At 43.5% G+C, this 19,181-nt stretch overlaps 2 protein-coding genes across 5 annotated transcripts in view; both read left to right on the forward strand.

Moving 5' to 3' along the window:
• ATP13A3 (ATPase 13A3) overlaps positions 1 to 3,853 on the forward strand; it is a 79,008-nt gene extending 75,155 nt beyond the window's left edge. For all 4 annotated transcript variants that reach the window (XM_061412484.1, XM_061412512.1, XM_061412503.1 and 1 more), the window contains one exon: positions 438 to 3,853. In XM_061412484.1, the coding sequence (XP_061268468.1) occupies positions 438 to 635 (198 nt within the window). In that variant the 3' untranslated portion in view covers positions 636 to 3,853. The remainder of the gene's footprint in view (positions 1 to 437) is intronic.
• Positions 3,854 to 8,617: 4,764 nt separating this feature from the next.
• Positions 8,618 to 13,468, forward strand: GP5 (glycoprotein V platelet). The gene has a single exon (XM_061412526.1). The coding sequence runs from the start codon at positions 8,926 to 8,928 to the stop codon at positions 10,543 to 10,545; it is 1,620 nt and encodes a 539-aa protein (XP_061268510.1). The 5' UTR covers positions 8,618 to 8,925; the 3' UTR covers positions 10,546 to 13,468.
• Positions 13,469 to 19,181: the final 5,713 nt, after the last annotated feature.

Raw genomic sequence — 19,181 nt, forward strand, 5'->3', positions numbered from 1 at the left:
ATGATCTGGTGGTTAAGTTGCTAGAAGCAATAGCACCAAAAGATAGTTGGGGCTTTCATATAATATTAACAATTTTTTCTCTTTCTGAATAGTTTAAAGTTATTCTCAATACATTAGATGTTTTATGTAATGGAATCATAGCCTCCAGTTATACAAGTTATTTTTTAAATGTGTATGCGTACAAGAGGAGATAGGAACATAGAACTAAATAAAATGAAGTAAATGACATAGATAATTTTAAAACTGTACTCTTAAAAAAAATAATGTTCCTAATTAATTGAAAGCTGACTTTTTAAAGCATTTTTTTTTCATGATTTCTTGCGCTCAGAAGTCATTTCCTCTTATTTTTCTGTGCTGATGAACTATGCTTTAACAAAACTGTTAAAAACAGCAGCTCTTAATTTACTGGGTGTACCTTTTTTTCCTTATGTTCTTAGGAGTCGATGGATTGGTGGGAGAAATGCTGCTTGTCTTGGGCCCTGAACTGTAGGAAGAAGATGCCAAAGGCCAAGTACATGTATCTGGCTCAGGAGCTCTTGGTTGACCCGGAATGGCCGCCAAAACCTCAAACAACAACAGAAGCTAAAGCTTTAGTAAAGGAGAATGGGTCATGTCAGATCATCACCATAACCTAGCAGTGAATCGGGCTCAGTGGCATTCTAGTAGCAGTATTGAGGAGAGTGTAAATGTAGGACTGTATCTGATCCTGTGTGTCAGAATGGCACCCTTTCAGTTTGTACCCTTCCAATATAGTAGCTGATTGAGAGTTTTTTTTTTTAAACAAAAACAAAAAGAAATTGGCCTGCCAGTTAAATAATTAATTATCTATAAAGTCCTATACCTTCATTCAGTAACTCTAAAATATTATATTTCCAGAACTTGCTTCCTTGTTACCCTCCAGTGATACTCTATAGGGTAGAGAAGAAAGTTGGTATCTGAAAGGTGTTTAGATATTATTTTCTAAGACTTATTAGTTTATGCCTTTATTTTCACAGCCCCCTTTTTAGAAAAAGTCATCATTTATATACAGTCCCTAAATTTGTGATTGATAAATAAAATGGGTGTTAGTTAGCCTCCAATGAAAATAGGTAAAAAGCCCGTTTTCATTTGATTTCAGTATTTCTCCCAAAGAAAACTTTGTATACATACACCAGTTCCCTTTGATAGCCTAGAGTTAGGAGTGAGTCTAGGATGTTGCTTATAGAACAACTCAGGTAATTTCCATTTATGGTTTTATATTTTCTGTACAGACTGCCTGGGTTTTATTTTTCTATCAGCAAGGTGCTTCACTGCCTTCTTGAGATGTCCCTCAAAGCTATTAAGTGCATCTTGGACTACGTCTGGTGTCAGTAGTGTAATTTGCTTTAGTTATATGTTTAAATATTTTTCAGTAGGAAGAAAGCTTATTTCTTTTGGCAGTAGATGTAGATCTGTCTTTCTAATATCCCTTCATACCTGTTTTTTACCCCCTCTCAGGTTTTATATTATTTTAAATGCCTTTTTATTTTTATTTACGTCTCTTATTACCTAAAGACATAGGATAATTGTCTTTTGGTTTTTTGTGTTTTAGTTTTGGAGTTAGAATTTTCCCTCTTAAAATTTTAAAGGTTTGATGTAGGTCTCTCCTGTCAATAATGAGGCTTAGAAAATGAGCAGCTTTGAATGACTGCTTTTTTTTCAAACCAGTATGAACCTGGTGAGTTTGTTTTATGCCATTAGGTGGCGCCACAGGTCAGAGCGTACCTATTTTGGATTGAGTGTTTGCAAATGAACATACTGGGTTGTGGAAATTTCTGGGAGAAAAAAAATGAAGTTCAAAAAAAAAAAAACATTCATTGAGCCAAAAGAAATGTGGAACATGTTTTTCACCTTTCTGTTTTTCCTGGTTAGCGTTTAAATTCTAAACAAAATTAAGGTGATTTAAAAATGTCTTTATAGGTAAGATCCAGTAGTTTGGCAAAGCCGAGTTCTGATAAACAGGAAAACTGATACTGCTGTAAAGTAGCTACTAAACTACTAAGACTGTATGATCTTATCCTTTGTTCTTCCTTGACCAGTAGCATGCTTGTGCTTTCTGCTTCTAGCTGATCATTATCTTCCTGATACATATTTACCAATTTGATCACATGTTACCCAGAACCGTAGAACCACATGGTTCTCATTTTTTATGCTGCAGAGACCTGATGATGTTTGGTAACTGTAGAAAAATGTAAGTTACACTCAGGATCACTGTTACTGCTATGGCCACTGATGATTCTTACAAAAACATAATCGAAGTTTTCCATCAAAAAGTATGATACTATATTAATACACATTAGATGATAAGAACAGTTGTTCCATGAATGATTCTATGAAGCTATGCATCTTAGACCTCTTGAGCTGTGAATTAGCACTTTTTTCTATAGTTACTCTTTTAATCATTTTATAATTTCCACATTCAATTCACTTTCAATACATATGAGTGTATCCTTTGATTTAAATACTGAAGCATATAATTAATTGCTAAGTAGCAGCTTAAAATCCAATTATTAGATTGTATTTAACATCCTTAAGAGCATGATCATAAAAGAGCTATATTTTTGACACCCTCCCCCCTTTTTTAACTTTTAGATTTTATAAGGGTTTTATATCACATCTTCCCATATTGTTTTCAGAGGAATGAGGTTTTTAGGTAGGTAGACAAAGCATTTGTAGGAGGTTAGATTTGAATATAGACAGGGTGGGTTGTTCAGGTGGTTATTGGATGGCTTCCAGAATGTGATTTGAAGAATGTCTGTGAGTTCAGGTGTGGGTCCTGTTCAGTGCCATAGATAGAGTCCTCTCTCTGTAGGTCACCATTACATAGTAATTTCGATTCTGAATTTCACATTAAATTATTTGAGTGTATACAGATCTAAATTTTAAAATCTGTACATATATTATTTTGATGTATTAAGATTAATAAATATTGCTGATTTAAATTTTATTTATGCATATACTTAAAGGACAGAAATGTCCAGAAAAGTAATTGTTAAATAATATGTAACTTTTTAACTTTTTAAATAAATAACAAGATTTTTAATGTGTGTCTCCCTCAGGGTTGTTTAAAGTTTTTTTTTTTTCCCCTCCCTCAAATATAAATAGTGGTAACTATATGTTTTGTAACTTTTAGCACCAACTGCTGTAAAGCGATGCTGCAAATAATGCTTGAATAAAAAGTGGCTAAGCCAACAATAAAATAAAAACTTTTTATATTAGTTTTGTAATCCCTACATTGGAAAGCTTTCCAAATTCTACTTGCATTTAAATAAAACTGTTGCAGTTTTTACTATTTATTTTGTTTCCCATGTTTAAGAAAATAACTGCACAGTTTCAAAGGCATGGAAAATTATATCAGCCTTTATGTACTCTGTTCCCAAAATGGCAGTGTCTAGAGAAGAGCAGAATTCCAGCTTTAGAAAACATTCTAAGATTTCACGCATGCAGTTTTGACATATCTGAAAATAAGACTTTTGTATATTTGTGGTGGGAGGTGGTTGGGAACTTTTAACAAAATGTTAATTTTTGTACAGTCTGTGGGCATTTACACATATTTTTAATGCATTAAGATTTGGTAATTATGTGCACATTAAATTAATAGTTACTTTCTGTTATGATTTGTGAATTCCCTAAGACTTTGGATTTTTTTAAGTAACTTTATATCAGAAATGATACTGCATCTTTATATTTTTAAAATTGTATTGCTGCTCAAGAATGGTACCCTGATGTCAAAAAGGCATACATTCAAATTGTACATTCAGCACTGTAAATAACCTTATGAATTTTTTTTTGATTGAAGCTGATCAAAATAAAGATTTAAATGAATGATACAACATTTCTTTTTTTCTGTGTCTTTATATACATCTGTTTGCTCTTCAGTTACATGAATACTGCCCACTCTGGATTTATTTTCCTGCTTAATATTTCTCCTGTTTCTTTTTTTTAACTTTGAATTTTTCAGGAAAACAATGCAGCTTTCCACATGTCACATGTCTGTGACCAGCCCATGGTAACCCATCAGTCAGATGCATTGTAGAGCCAAATGTTAGTATCAGGAGATCTGAGGGAAATGGTGAAATAGAAGACTAGGGACTCAGAATTTATTGATAGTTAGGAAGATCAAACTAAAAGCTAATGCCATGTACGCCATGGTACACTTGAGGTGAAGTGGCACCCATGAATGTGAAAAGAGCACTCCGTGGAGTGGGAAAACTTGGAACTAACTACTGACCATAGGAATCCCAGAGAGGGCAGGCTGTACCTGGCCTTCTGTTTGGGTGGGAGGGCTTTCCTTGTATCATAGGTTCTGCAGGAGCTCTGTGTCTTCTGTGAGCCATGTGGATGGTTGCATGGTGTAAGACCTAGTTTGAGCCCAAGTTCCTTCCATTCAGTGTGGGTTGATCCTGTCCCTTGCACCACAGCCTGCTGGTGGTGGTACAGTTGTGCTTGTCTCTCCATCCTCTTCCCCCTCCATCAATTCCAGGTGTATATTGCAGGAGAGGACAGAGGGAGTCCTAGGAGTTTGAATGAGATTGTCCCCATGCCAAGTTGGGGTTGTGGTTACTCTCCAAGCACAGAGAGATCCCTGCTGTGCCCTGGCCTTGGAATCCTCCCCTCCATGGAGGAAGAAAAGCATATCTCATTCCGGTGGATAACCTGCTTTTGAATGGCCAAACCCTGTAAGCCAGGGTTCTGTGACTTTGATCCGGAAGCTGCCACTTAGGGCAGCAGGTTCCTGACTTGTTTCATGGATTCAAAATCCAAAGGACTGGAAACACTGGTGGTGTCATTACTTCAGTGCTCAAAGTTCTCAGTAGCTCATCAGTTTGTCCATTGAATGAACTCAGTGTTCCTCTACTGTCCTCAACTTCTGTGCCCGGTGTTCCCTCCTTGGGTGATTGTAATGTCCTCTCTTCAAAATAAAACTCGGAGGTAATTCTTGGAAATCTTCCTGGGGAAATAGGCCAAGGAAGCTTCTCCTGAGTTTGACTCGAAGTTGTACTTTGATCCACAGCACCTCTTCCAGGGCTGGATCCTGGCATTTGATGGGCAAGGGGCCTCTCACTTGGCGTGGCCATGTATGTGCATGACAGACTTCCTGCTGGGGAGCTGGTTTGAGCTCTGGAGTTGCTTCCCTTGATTTGAGTGGGAAGACAGGCCTCCCACAACACCTGGCATAGGCAGCGGCTTTCCCTGTGGTTTAGGACTGTATGCCTTAGAAGGTAATTTCAGTCAGTTTAGCATTTAATGGGCTTTGCCTGCATTTGGCTACATCACAGGCTGAATAGATTTCAGTTCCTTTTCTGTTACACCTGCCAGTGTCGGTTTGGGGGACGTTTTTTTTCCCAACCAGGATAAAAGACCATTTCTGTAGCACCACTCCAGTCAATAATTCCAGAAGTTAATGTTTATTCTTTTGCAGTTCAGCCACTGGCTTTTCCCAGTATTTTAAAATACCTATGTTCTTTCCTTTTTTTCTTAAATAATGCCATTTTCCCTTCCAAATTATATTTGCATTAAAATTTTAACAGTGACATTAAGCACATTTGATAAAATTTCAACCTCACAGGTATGTAAGGAAGTCGCCTTTTCCCTAGTTTCTCTCAAAGGGGGACTACTAAAGTTTCTTGGGTGTATTCTAGAAAATATATATATATGCTCATGTTTTTAAAAGTCGTACACATTTGTGTAGAACCCCATTGTTATATGCTACACAGCCCTTGTTTTATGTCATTCAGTGTATTTTAGAAAGTTAGATCAGTAGTTGCAGCTCAAATCTGTTCTTTTCAAAGTCTGCAAGGCATCCTATTGCATGGATGTACTATAATTTAAATGACTACTTCCATATTGATGGCCATTTAGGCTTTTTTTTTTTTTTCTATTCAGTTCAGTTCAGTCACTCAGTCGTGTCCGACTCTTTGTGACCCAATGAATCGCCAGGCCTCCCTGTCCATCACCAACTCCTGGAGTTGACCCAAACTCGTGTCCATTGAGTCGGTGATGCCATCCAGCCATCTTATCCTCTGTTGTACCCTCTCCTCCTGCCCCCAATCCCTCCCAGCATCAGGGTCTTTTCCAATGAATCAACTCTTCGCATGAGGTGGCCAAAGTATTGGAGTTTCAGCTTCAGCATCAGTCCTTCCAATGAACCCAGGACTGAGCTCCTTTAGGATGGATTGGGTGGATCTCCTTTTTTCTATTACAATCCTGCAAATAAACTTTTGTGTAGATGTCTTAATGAGCATTTCCATAGTGTGTATTTTTAGTAATGGAACTATTGGACAAAGAATATGTATATTTAAAATTTGGCTGATACAATTAAGTTTTCCTCCCCAAAGTTTGCTACTATTTATATTCCCACCAGTGTATGAGAATGTCTACTTCACACTTGATAAGACGCTGGATATTTTCAGGCTTTATATTTCAGTGTGGTGTTGGCACAGGGATTATCAAGTAGCCGAGAACACAGACCACACGTTCATCCAGTGGTGATCTGTGACAGTGCTGACATTGTAGCTCTGAGGGAAGAAAGGATATATATATAGAACAACTGATCTGTTGGAAAAAAACATTGTACTTACGTCATACACAAAAATCAATTCTAGATGGAATAAAGACCTAAATGCAAAGGACAATATTCTAAAATGTAGTAAGTTATTATAGGAGAAGTTTTTTGGTTTGCAAGAAGAGGAATTATTTTGATAGACACAAAAAACAAATCATAAATATTAATAACTGCCTATATTAAGACTTCTGTTCAGTAAAAGACGTAAAGGAGGTGAAAAGGCAAAGCACATATTAGATGAAGATATCTGCAACAAACACTTATAATCCACAAAGGATTAACATCCAGAATATATAAAGAATGCCTACAATTTACTTTTTAAAAGACATTTTTCCATATAGAAAAATGGTCAGAAGAACCCAAATTTCTCAGAAGATTGGCCCTTGAAAATGTGAAAAATTCTCAAGTTTATCGGTCAGTAGGAAAATGAAAAACTAAAACCACACAATTCTTTCATATGAATGGCAAAAATAAAATAAAAAATGTCAAGGCATGGGCAGAAATGAAGTACAGGACCTGTCATACGTGGTACGTGACAACATATATTGGTACAATTACTTTGCAAAGCAGTTGGACATTCCTATGTTCAATTGAACATGTGGACACCCTCAACCCAGCAAGGCCATTAGGGAACATACTTGAAAATACTTTTAAAAAAATGAGTGGAGCACTTGAGAATGTCCTTAACCTTATTGTTCTTAAAAGGGGCAGAGGGGAACCTGAGTAGAATTGTAGTGAAGTAGCAGATAAAGGAAGGTCCCAAGGAAGTGTAGACCAACCAGGGATATATGGCTGCTACAATGATCCTTCTGTGTGACACTAGACACACATCACCAGGTCATACTGTGCCATTTATGAAGAAACTGCACCCCTCCTGCTCATCTTTCGGCTTTGGCAGCAGGACTTGGGTTACATACAGTCTCTTTCAGAGTTTGAAGACAGTTGTCATTTATTTGTCATTAAAAAACCAGAATATGCCCTCTGCGATAGGGCTCTTTCCATGACTTTTGTTCTGGGAAAGTCTTTATCTTCAGGATGCAAAGATACTCCTCTCTTCCTTTGGAAAGTGCCAAATCGCATGCAAAGCTCTAAACCATTCAGTTGCTTTGGGGTGCAGCACCATTTCAGGTAAGGCCAAATATTCTAAAAATTAAGTGTGGGTAACTGGACGGCTTGGCTAGTCTGTACAAATAAGTAAAATTTAGTACAAGATGCAGTTTATTTGAAATTACACGTGGGAAACATTGTTTTGGCAGATTAGTATTACTGTGTGTATTTCATGGATAATTCAGTGCCTTGAGTACTAATTTTTAATATAGCATGTTAGAAGTAATAGTTCCTTATTTATGGCACAATCAGAAATACTTCCAAATTCTAGCTCTGTGACCCTGGTTAAGTTACTTACCCTTTCTGTGCCTTCAGTTGCATCATCCTTTAATTGCGGATAACCCAACTCACATGGCTCAGACTGCAGTGAGTCCGCCTGCAATGCGGGAGATCTGTGTTGGAGCCCTGGGTCGGGAAGATCCCCTGGAGAAGGGACGGGCTATCCACTCCAGTATTCTTGCTGGGAGAATTCCATGCACAGGGGAGCCTGGCCTGCTAGGTGGCAAAGAGTCAGACATGACTGAGTGACTTTCACTTTCACAAGGTTACTGTAAGGAGTAAATGCATTAATTTAAATACAGTGCTGAGAGCAGTGTGTGGCATAAAGTGATGAAGTACTGTTAACCTACTTGTCTCAGTGTGGCTGAGACTATTCATTATTTTGAACGGTCCTGTGTTAGTGGAGTAAGAAGGCACTGCAGATACAGCGTGATAGTGATTAAAAGAATCAGGCAGTGGTTGCTGCTGTTTTAACACACTTTGCTGTTCCCTTCAGGGCTGTAGGTTATAGGCACCCCTGGCTAAATTATAAATAATTAAAAAAAATTTTAAGGTGAATCCAAAAAATTAATAATAACAAAGTCAGGAGCAGCGTTATTTTCACAACGGGCACTGCTCTGTGATACCTCCAAGCTTGATTGTGAGAAAGATTATTTTAGTTCTTGCTATGTAAAGATTTAAAGGTATTATTACCTTTTCCATAGCTTGCAAATGCTTTAATTTTACCGATTTGAATTAAGAGTGGAAAATCAGTGAAACAAGAGGATGAGACCTCGGAGTGCAAAATGAATGTCTTTTCACCACCCAGGAAAAATCAGCACTGCTAAGAGGGAGATGTAGCATAACCGGGTAACATTTAAAGTCAGTGATAATTCGGGTGAAAGGATCATGCAGGATTACGAGCGTTTGCCCTTTTGCTTGTAGCCCACAGATCTGCCGCGGACGCCGTTTCAGACATGCTGAGGAGCGCTCTGCTATGCGCGGCGCTCTGGCTCCTGCGCGCGCAGCCCTTTCCCTGCCCACCCACCTGCAGGTGCGCCTTCCGCGACGCCGCGCAGTGCTCGCGCGGCACGGTGGCCGGCATCGCCGCGCTCGGCCTGCCCACCAACCTCACGCACATCTTGCTCTTCCAAATGGGCCGCGGCACCTTGCAGAACAACAGCTTCAGTGACATGACCGTCCTGCAGCGCCTGTTGCTGTCCGACAGCCACGTTTCCGCCATTGCCCCGGGCACGTTCAACGACCCTATAAAACTTAAAACCCTGAGGTTATCGCGCAACAAGATCACTCATCTCCCAAGCGCACTGTTGGATAACCTGGTGCTCCTGGAACAGTTGTTTCTGGACGGCAATGAACTAAAGAGCCTTGACCAAAACCTGTTTCAGAAACTGGTTCACCTGCAGGAGCTCTTTCTGAACCAAAACCAACTCGCTTTCCTGCCTGCTAGCCTCTTCACACACCTGGGGAACCTGAAATTGTTGGATTTATCGGGAAACAATTTGACCCACCTGCCCGAGGGGTTGTTTGGGGTCCAGGTTAAGCTTCAGAAGCTTCTGCTCCACTCGAACCGGCTGGCCTCTCTGGAGTCGGGGCTGTTGGACAGCCTGCGCGCCCTGACGGAGCTGCAGCTCCACACCAATCACCTCCGTTCCATCGTCCCCGGAGCCTTCGACCGGCTGCGAAGCCTGAGCTCCTTGACCCTTTCCGAAAACCGCCTCGAGTTCCTGCCCTCTGCCCTCTTTCTTCATTCGCACAATCTGACCTTCCTGACCCTGTCTGAGAACCCGCTGGAGGAACTCCCTAAGGTGCTCTTCGGGGAGATAGGCGGCCTGCGGGAGCTGAGGCTGAAAAGCACCCAGCTGCGCACCCTGCCGGCCGCCGCCTTCCTCAACCTCACTGGCCTGCGCGTCCTGGAGGTGTCGCTGAGCCCGAGGCTGAGCGCGCTCCCGGAGGACGCCTTCCGAGGCCTCGGCGAGCTGCAGGTGCTCGCCCTGAGCTCCACAGGCCTGGCCTCCCTCCCCGCCGGCCTGCTCCGCGGCCTCTGCAGGCTGCGCCACGTGTCGCTGCGCAGCAATCGGCTGCGCGCCTTACCCAGCGCTCTCTTCCGCAACCTCAGCAGCCTGGAGGAGGTCCAGCTCGACCACAACCAGCTGGAGACCCTGCCGGGCGACGCGTTTGAAGCTCTGCCCCGGCTGGCGGGGGTCCTGCTGGGACACAATCCCTGGCGCTGCGACTGTGGCCTGGGGCCGTTCCTGGCGTGGCTGCGGCGGCACGCGGGCCTCGTGGGTCGAGCCGAGCCCCCGCGGTGTCACGGGCCCGGGCCGCACGCCGGCCGACTGCTCTGGACCCTGCAGGTCGGCGACCTCGGCTGCCCGCGCTCCGAGTCGTGGACCCGGCCGGTGGCTGAGGGCCAAAGTCAGGACCATAGCCTGTTCTGGGGTCTTTATTTTCTGCTTTTAGCTGCTCAGGCCCTAATTACCGGGATCATTGTGTTTGCGATGATTAAACTCTGCAGGCTCTTTCGGAAATTAATCACAGAGCTCTGGTTTGAGGCGGTGAGAAAACCTTGCAATTAATTAAAACGTGACCGGAGTATTTGCGGACGCGGCTCCGGAGAGAGCCCAGACCCGCTGACGCTATCTTCCTCTCCCTTCCTCCTCTGCCATGTCCTTGCCTCCTTCTCTCCTCCCCGTTCAGTGACCCCCCTCCTTCTGAGCCCCCGTACCATTTACAGTGGTAAACCGTGACTGTCTGTTGTGCCTGTCTGCCTACCCACAGTGTGCTCCTGGCCGCGCGGACTGCGAGGCCCCTCCCTGTGCCCACAGTCAGGGGTCGGTGGGTGGGGTGACGACGGCGGTCTCTGAACTGTGAACTGAGGGTTGGGTGCAAAGGAGACAGTCAGCTCCAGGCCAGGGCCTGCTTCCTGCACCTGGTAGATGTCTGGCAAATGTTTGCGAAATGAATAAATAGAATGCATGGGATCCGGCGATGGTGGCTTTTCCTAGGGGAGAAGATGGGTTGCTCTCTTTCCCTTTATCTGAAAAGCAGAACTCTTTCACAGTTCTTTTCGTCCCGTTTTTTCTCACTTTACGTATGTCTGACCTGTCGGATTTGGGGGAAAGTGCTGAACTCCATCCACGCAAGAGTGTGGATAGGCTTGTGTGACTGATGATGGGCTGAGAGAGAGACAACCCAGCCCTCCCTCTAAGAGCTCGGTACCCAGCACGGTGCAGGCTGAGTGCCCAGGAGCTGGAGAAGGGCGGGCATCAGGAAGGGTGGGACGTTCCAGGGGCTCTCAGTGTGCTGCTGGGAGATGCTGTTGATCTCGACTGTCCCTGGCTGCTGCGAGCCGAAGAGCCCTGCTCTGCTTGTTCACGTGATGTGTGAGTTCCTACTGGAGTCCCACAAGGGTGAAGTCTGTCATTTCGACACTGGGTTTCATTTCCTGGAACTAAACGCTACCTCATTTCACAAGCATTTACGGGACACCTGACAGTGACAGGTATTCATGAATGTAATGATAAGCTTGGGTTCTAGTTTATTATGCTTGGATCACGTTCTCATTTATTCCAATTGAAGGCAGTAAAACCCTCCTTTCTTTAATTGGGTGTCTGCTTGGGAGAAGCAGTGGTTAAAGCATGGGCTGGAGAAGAGTCAGAAATTGGTGGTTGGGATCCCAGCTCCACCTACTAACTGCATAGGTCTGTGGGCAACACCCCTGAAATCTTCAAGCCTTGGTTTCCTCATCCCTGGAAAGGGATAAATAGTACCTGCCTCTTAGAGTTGTTGTAAGAACTAAAGACAAGCTTCTGATGACTTAGCCCAGTGCCCTGCATACAGTAAATGCTCAATAAATGGTAGCTCTTATTATTAAAGGGCAAGCAATTATTACTGCTGTCATAATTTTAAAAGAGCTTTGAGCTGGTAGGTTTTTTTTTTCTTTTTTCCTCTGTTGTATTTAAAGGTGAGACCAAACATCCTGGAATGGGTGCTTATATTCAAGTTAGTCTGTCTTCACTTGTGAGTGGTCTCAGCCCTGTGCGGTCAGGCTCCGTGCTCAGGGTCCAGAGAAATAGATCCTCCAACAACCACCACTGGGTACGGAGCAGGAAGAGCTGGGGGTTCCTGGCATTTGTAGGTGCACTTCATTTTCAAGGTCAGGTTCAGATGTCTCCTCCTGGTGAAGTCTTCCTGGCAGACTAAAAGTGTCCCCTTCTGTGTGCCCCCTCTCAGGCTGTCAGGCATTGGGCATGCTCCCCACCCCATCTGGCCTGCTCACCTTGCACTCTAGGGGAATGTGTGTATGTGTGTGCCTCCTTATTTATTTCCACTCCTCCACACTTTGAAACTACCTACAGGATAAAATTCAGACTTTTATTTTTGATGGACTGTGTTCTCCAGTCCTAACTGCCATGCTTTCTTGCAAGGATGAAATAATCCAGGCCACTGCTATATGGGGCTTGATAGAAGTTGGCTATTCAGAGAAGGCCATGGCACCCCACTCCAGTACTCTTGCCTGGAAAATCCCATGGACGGAGGAGCCTGATGGGCTGCAGTCCATGGGGTCACGAAGAGTCGGACGCGACTGAGTGACTTCATTTTCACTTTTCACTTTCATGCACTGGAGAAGGAAATGGCAAGTCACTCCAGTGTTCTTGCCTGGAGAATACCAGGGCCGGGGGAGCCTGGTGGGCTGCCGTCTGTGGGGTCGCACAGAGTCGGACACATCTGAAGCGACTTAGCAGTAGCAGCAGCAGAAGTTGGCTATTACTGTGATTTGCTCTCTTAGAACACAGCATGTTCTAGCGCAGCTCAATGCCTTTGCGCACATGTGTTTATTCAGCAATTGTTTACTGACAACGTCCTCTGTACTAGGCACTCTTCTAAGCAGAAGGATAAAGAAGCAAATAAAAATAGCAAATAAAACAAAATGTTTACATTTTGGTGTCCCCCTTCAGCTAAAACATCTCCCCCAAACTCCTGGTCATTATCTTCAAACATTCAGAAACGTGTAGAGAATGTCTTTGGACACCTTAACCAGCTGTGTCAAATCTTTATACTTTGCTTTATTTGCTTCAAATATTTTTTTAACCAAATAAAATGCAACAGATAAATTTGAAGGCTCCTGTCTCCGTCTTTCCCCTGTTCCTATTCCTTTCCTTAGAGGTAACCACATTAATAAATTGAATTTTTCACATCCCTAGGTGTCTTTTTATACTCTTACTACATGTGCCCACAACTCTCTAAGCAAATGGAATCCTTTGCCTATTTTCAAGATTGTATATAAATGCTACTTTGCATATAGTATTAAAATTTTTTCCTGGGCTCACATTTTTTAGATTTATCCACATGAAGTATTTGGCTCTAGTTCATTGTAATAGCTACATAATAGTGAATGAATACACCACAACTTATCTGTTCTCTTGTTGATGGACATTCACTCCCAGTGTTTTTTTTCTTTTCTTTTTATGCCCCATTACTCTACAATTTCACCAACTCTTGATAACATCAAAATTTTAAATTTCTGTCAATCTGAAAAGTATGAAATGATATCTCATAGCTATTTTATATTTCCCTGATAACTTGAACTTATAGTGATAGTGATATTGATAGTGAAGATAAGATAGTGAACTTGAACTTATTTTTAAATGTTTATTGAGTGTTTTGATCCTTCTTTGAATTATCTGTGTATATACATCAACCAGTTCATGATGGGACATTTTGTCTTTTCATTATTACTAATTTGTAAGAACTCTGTACATATCCTGGACACTAATGTTCTGTAAATTATATTCTTTGCAATTATCTTTTTTCACTATCTGACTTTCTTAAAAAATAATTGTATTTATGTGGCTGTTCCAGGTCTTTGTTGCTGTGTGAGCTTTTCCCGAGTTGCAGAGATCAGGGGCTACGTTTTGTTATGTGCTCAGGCTTCTCATTGCAGTGGCTTCTCTTGTCGTGGAGCCTGGGCTCTAGAGCAGATTCAATAGTTGTGGCACATGGGCTTAGTTCATCCACGGCATGTGGGATCTTCCTGGACCAGGGATCAAACCTGTGTCTTCTCCACTGGCAGGTGGATTCTCTACAACTGAGCCACCAGGACTGAAGCAATTTAGCACTCATAGACTTTTGTTTTATGCATGCAGTCTCTTGGATTTCTCTTAGGATAATAGAATTTAAAATTTCCTAGTTTTTTTTAAAACTTTTTAAAAAGCCTCTTGATGAAAGTGAAAGTAGAGAGTGAAAAAGTTGGCTTAAAGCTCAACATTCAGAAAATGAAGATCATGGCATTCGGTCCCATCACTTCATGGGAAATAGATGTGGAAACAGTGGAAACAGCGTCAAACTTTATTGTTTTGGGCTCCAAAATCACTGCAGATGGTGACTGCAGCCATGAAATTAAAAGACGCTTACTCCTTGGAAGGAAAGTTATGTCAACCTAGATAGCATATTGAAAAGCAGAGACATTACTTTGCCAACAAAGGTCCATCTAGTCAAGGCTATGGTTTTTCCTGTGGTCATGTATGAATGTGAGAGTTGCACTGTGAAGAAGGCTGAGCGCCAAAGAATTGATGCTTTTGAACTGTGGTGTTGGAGAAGACTCTTGAGAGTCCCTTGGACTGCAAGGAGATCCAACCAGTCCATTCTGAAGGAGATTAGCCCTGGGATTTCTTTGGAAGGAATGATGCTAAAGCTGAAACTCCAGTACTTTGGCCACCTGATGCGAAGAGTTGACTCATTGGAAAAGTCTCTGATGCTGGGAGGGATTGAGGGCAGGAGGAGAAGTGGATGACAGAGGATGAGATGGCTGGATGGCATCACTGACTCGATGGACGTGAGTCTGAGTGAACTCCAGGAGATGGTGATGGACAGGGAGGCCTGGCATGCTGCGATTCGTGGGGTGGCAAAGAGTCGGACATGACTGAGCTACAGAACTGAGCTGAACTGATTGCCAATTGACAAACAGTTTTGTGATAGTTTCAGGTAAATGGTGAAGCGACTCAGCCATACATATACATGTGTTCATTCCCCGAAACTCCCCCTCCCATCCACATGAACAGAGTTCCACGTGTACAGTAGGTCCTTGTTGGTTATCCAAAATTTTGAGGTTTTAAAGGCTTCCTTTCTCAGCTGTATCTATTTTCTCTGGGATTTGTTGTTGTTGTTTGCTTTCCTTAAGTGCTTGGTTATTGGCTCATACTTGAAAAGTGAGGCAATAAAAATCACCAACTCTGAGAGCTTTGTGTGCATGGGCAAGCTTCATGTTAAGAGTTCTGGAGTAGCAGGCTGAGTATTATCCTGGGGATCTCGACAGGCCAGAATATTTGTGGAGGGTTGTTTTCTCTAGCACAATGTAATTTTAAAAACTAATTTAGTAGCTTTCAAACAGCCCCCTGGATTTTAATCCCATATCTCACACCCACCTGTCCTGCACTGAGTGAGTGAAAGTCACTCAGTCGTGTCCGACTCTTTGTGACCCCATGGACTGTAGTCCATGGAATCGCCAGGCCAGAATACTGGAGTGGGTAGATTTTCCCTTCTCCAGGGGATCTTCCCAACCCAAGGTTTGAACCCAGGTCTCCCACATTGCACGAGAATTCTTTACCAACTGAGCTATCAGGGAAGCCTAAAAACTGTCCTGCATTGTTCCTGGTATAATCAATTTTCAAACCTCTCTGGAGCTCTGTTAGTTCCATAAATGTGCTGAAATCTCTAGTCCATTGATAATCTTTTTCCATTCCCTGTGATGTAGTGGGTTTATCATTTCAGTTCCTTTACTGCTATCTAAGTGGGGTCCCTGGAGGGAGAGGAGATAAATGGGGACAATCAATTTGCATGTGTAACTGCAAGTCCATCCATTTCTTTTCTCCAAGTTTCCAATCCCCTCTCCCCCCAGTGTGTTGTAATTGGCTTCTCTTTCTGGAATGACTGCAAGTTGGACTTTGAATCTCTGCTGACATTGGGATTGACCAAGTCTGTTTTGGGAGAAGTCACTCTGGGCTTCCCAGCTTTTAAAAATCACCATTACTACCAGGGCGTGTCGAAGGCAGGGAGATTCCGAGACTCACTGCCCAGTCATTGCACACACCCTCATTAGGCATCTGGAATGTTACAACACGATTTCCTCACCATCATAAAGAGACAAGCATTAATTGAATTCAGTGGCTGGATCCAGAGTACGGGGAGCCTGAAATGCCCCCAGCAGAGGGAAACAGTAAACAGCCCCTCCCCAATGACACTCTTCCTCCATCCCCTTCCACCTCTCTGTTGATGCTTCCAGGTGCTTCTTGACTTTTATTACCCCAGCACAGATATTGATATTTTCAAGTCCACTGCTTGGGAGGGTTCTGTGTTCCAGCATCTGCCGCATTCAACCAAGCTTTATTAAACATCTAATACATGCTTAGTACCATGAAACCAATTTTCCTAACCCTCAAACTGCCCTGAGAGGTAGTTGTTATTATCCCACTTTATTGATGAGAAAACTGAGGTCCAGAGTGGAGCAGTGGTGTACCTAAGGTTATGATTGGCAGAGCTGTCTGTGAGCTCTAGTCTCCTGGCTTCTGGCCTAGACTATTCCAAGCCCCCAGTGCTTCTCCTGGTATGGACAGGTCACCTGCTCAATCCAGGACATGATGATTATGGGAGGCAAGCATCAGGAGGACATTCTTTTGTGGTTGTAGACATCCTGACCTAGGAGTTCTAGTCCCTTAAGCCTACTGGGGGCTCCCTGAGAGCTGAGAGTTATTTGAGGGGCTTTGGTTGCTAAGAAGGAGGAAAGAAGAGAGATAGAGAGGAATAGGGAAGAAAAAAGAGTGGGAGAGAGGTAGTTGAGAGGAGAAGGAAACAAGAGAAAGGAAGTTCTGACAGTGGCTGCAAGGGTGGCCTCGACCCAGCAGTCACCATCAAGAGCCCACGGGAGGCACTGTTGTGCGGTGGGAGTGGCAGAGGGTTGGTCTCAGCTGTGGGTCTCAGCAATGCCACCGACTGACTTCCCCCATCCTCTTGGGGGTATTATCAGAGTCAAAGAAAGGGAATTCCCTAACAGTCCATTGGTTAAAGCTCCACTGCTGGGTGAGTAGTTTCGATCCTTGGTTGGGAAACTATGATCCCACATGTCGCATGTAGCCCAAAAAAATCGAGTCTAAGATGATCATGGGTGTAAAAGTGCATTGTAAACCAGAGTTCTGTTCAGCAGGGAATGGTCTCCTTGTTGTCAGCACACCATGAGGGCAGGTGGTTTTTGATCCACGGCCTCCACATTTCAGAGAATAACCCAGAACAGTCCTGCTCAACACAAAGAAGACCCAGCATTGAAAAACACAGCAGAGGATGCAAAGGGACAACAGGAACAGTCCTGCTCAACACAAAGAAGACCCAGCATTGAAAAACACAGCAGAGGATGCAAAGGGACAACAGGGACACAAGCCTTTCCCATGGTCCTGGCCTCCCTCCACAGGCCCTGCAGCCCAGAGCACCCACATTCCCCTCGACCACCATAGCGGGGGCTGCCAGACTGAACCCCAGTAGAACCCCAGAGAGCTGGGGGTTGACAGAGCTGGGGGCTGTCTCTGCCTTGACAGAAGGCAGAAAGCTGGGCCTCTTTCCTGGCTCCAAACTCCTAGCAATTCAGATCCTCAGTGACATCAAAAGAGAAACAGAAAATGTCAGTATTTCCGTGTTTTTGCCCCCTTCAAACTCAAGGTCAAAGTCAGCCTCAGTTTAAATTCTTTTCAGTTAATTTGTAGGGCAGAGGTAGAGGAGAGGACTGCAGTGAAACCCTGCAGCCCACCCAGCTTTGGGAATGCTAGTGTTCTGAGTTACTGGCCTCGAGTCTCCAGCGTCGGCAGGCATGTTCTTCACCACTAGCGCCACCTGGGAAGCCTCCTGCATACAACTACAACACCTTAAAGAATCTATTCCCACAAGCAATTAGTTATTCCCTGTGGAACACAATGGCCAAAATAATGGCCACCAAAGATGTCCAGGTTTTAGTCCCCAAACCTATGAATGTGTAGTTTACCTTACAAGGCAAAAGGGGTTTTGCAGAAGTGATTGGGTTTAGGATCTTGAGTTGAGAAGATTATCCAGGTGAACCCAATCACAAGGGTTCTCATAAGTGAAGGGAGGCAGAAGCTGGAGAAAGAATTGAAGATGTGACGACAATGCTATTGGCTTTGAAGATGGAGACAGGGGGCCCTGAGTCAAGGCATGCAGGCAGCCTATAGCAGCTGGAAAAGGCAAGGATGTGGATCCTCTTCTGGTACCTCCTGAAGGAGCCCAACCCGGCTGACACCTTTGACCAGGGAGACACATGTTGGGTTGGTGGTCATTCATTATTACAGCAATAGGAAACTAACTTTTCCCATTTCCATGCCTCGATCACAGCATCTAGCAATGTTTACTGTAATTCTACATGTACGGATCTCCTTAACTGGGCTTCTTGGAATAAAAGCTATATATTAAGTAGCCTTCTGCCATGGTGCTCCTGGGTCTAATAGGTGCTCAGAGCTTGCTCTCCTAAATGAATATTCCTTACCTAATTTGAACTCCAGAATCAGACCTGACAGAGGTCAGCTGCCACACAGATGTCCTGCCTTTTAAAGAATTAAATATTCTTCCTTTTTAAGGTTTTGGAAAATCAGGATTTACCATGCATGTAATTATGAGCATAGGTTCACGTAACTGTTCTCTGAGAAATTGTGGCCTTTGTGTGTGTGCCTCTGAAGCTTAGAGAAGAGATGGCAGGAAGGAGAAGGGGCCTGTGGATAAGCTGCCTCCTTAGGTCTCTAGGAGGGTGATTTGAGATGTTGGCCTTCACCTTGAATGTTATGTGGAACCAGGATTAGTAATTAATCTAGTGGAGGCAGTGTAATAGAAAATGATTAGGGCGAAGGGTGGGAAGGGGAGCTGGTGAAAGACTGGAACCCAGGTATATGGAAACTGGTTGAGATAAGCAGGGGTGTTTAGTCTGGAAAGGAGAGGATTTGAGGGGCTGATCTCTGTGTTTAGGGCTTCCCAGGTGGCATTCATGGTAAAGAATCCACTTGCCAATGTAGGAGACACGAGAGACTGGGGTTCGATCCCTGGGTCGGGAAGATCCCCTGGAGGAGGGAATGGCAACCCACTCCAGTATTCTTGCCTGGAGAATCCCATGGACAGAGGAGCCCGGCGGGCTACAGTCCATGGGGTCGCAGAGTCGGACACCACT

This window comes from Bos javanicus, chromosome 1 (assembly GCF_032452875.1).
Source record: "Bos javanicus breed banteng chromosome 1, ARS-OSU_banteng_1.0, whole genome shotgun sequence".
In the NCBI taxonomy this organism is placed as follows: Eukaryota; Metazoa; Chordata; class Mammalia; order Artiodactyla; family Bovidae; genus Bos; species Bos javanicus.

Coding starts and splice junctions, on each gene's coding strand:
- GP5 (XM_061412526.1), top strand. CDS start 8,926: ATGCTGAGGAGCGCTCTGCTATGCGCGGCGCTCTGGCTCCTGCGCGCG.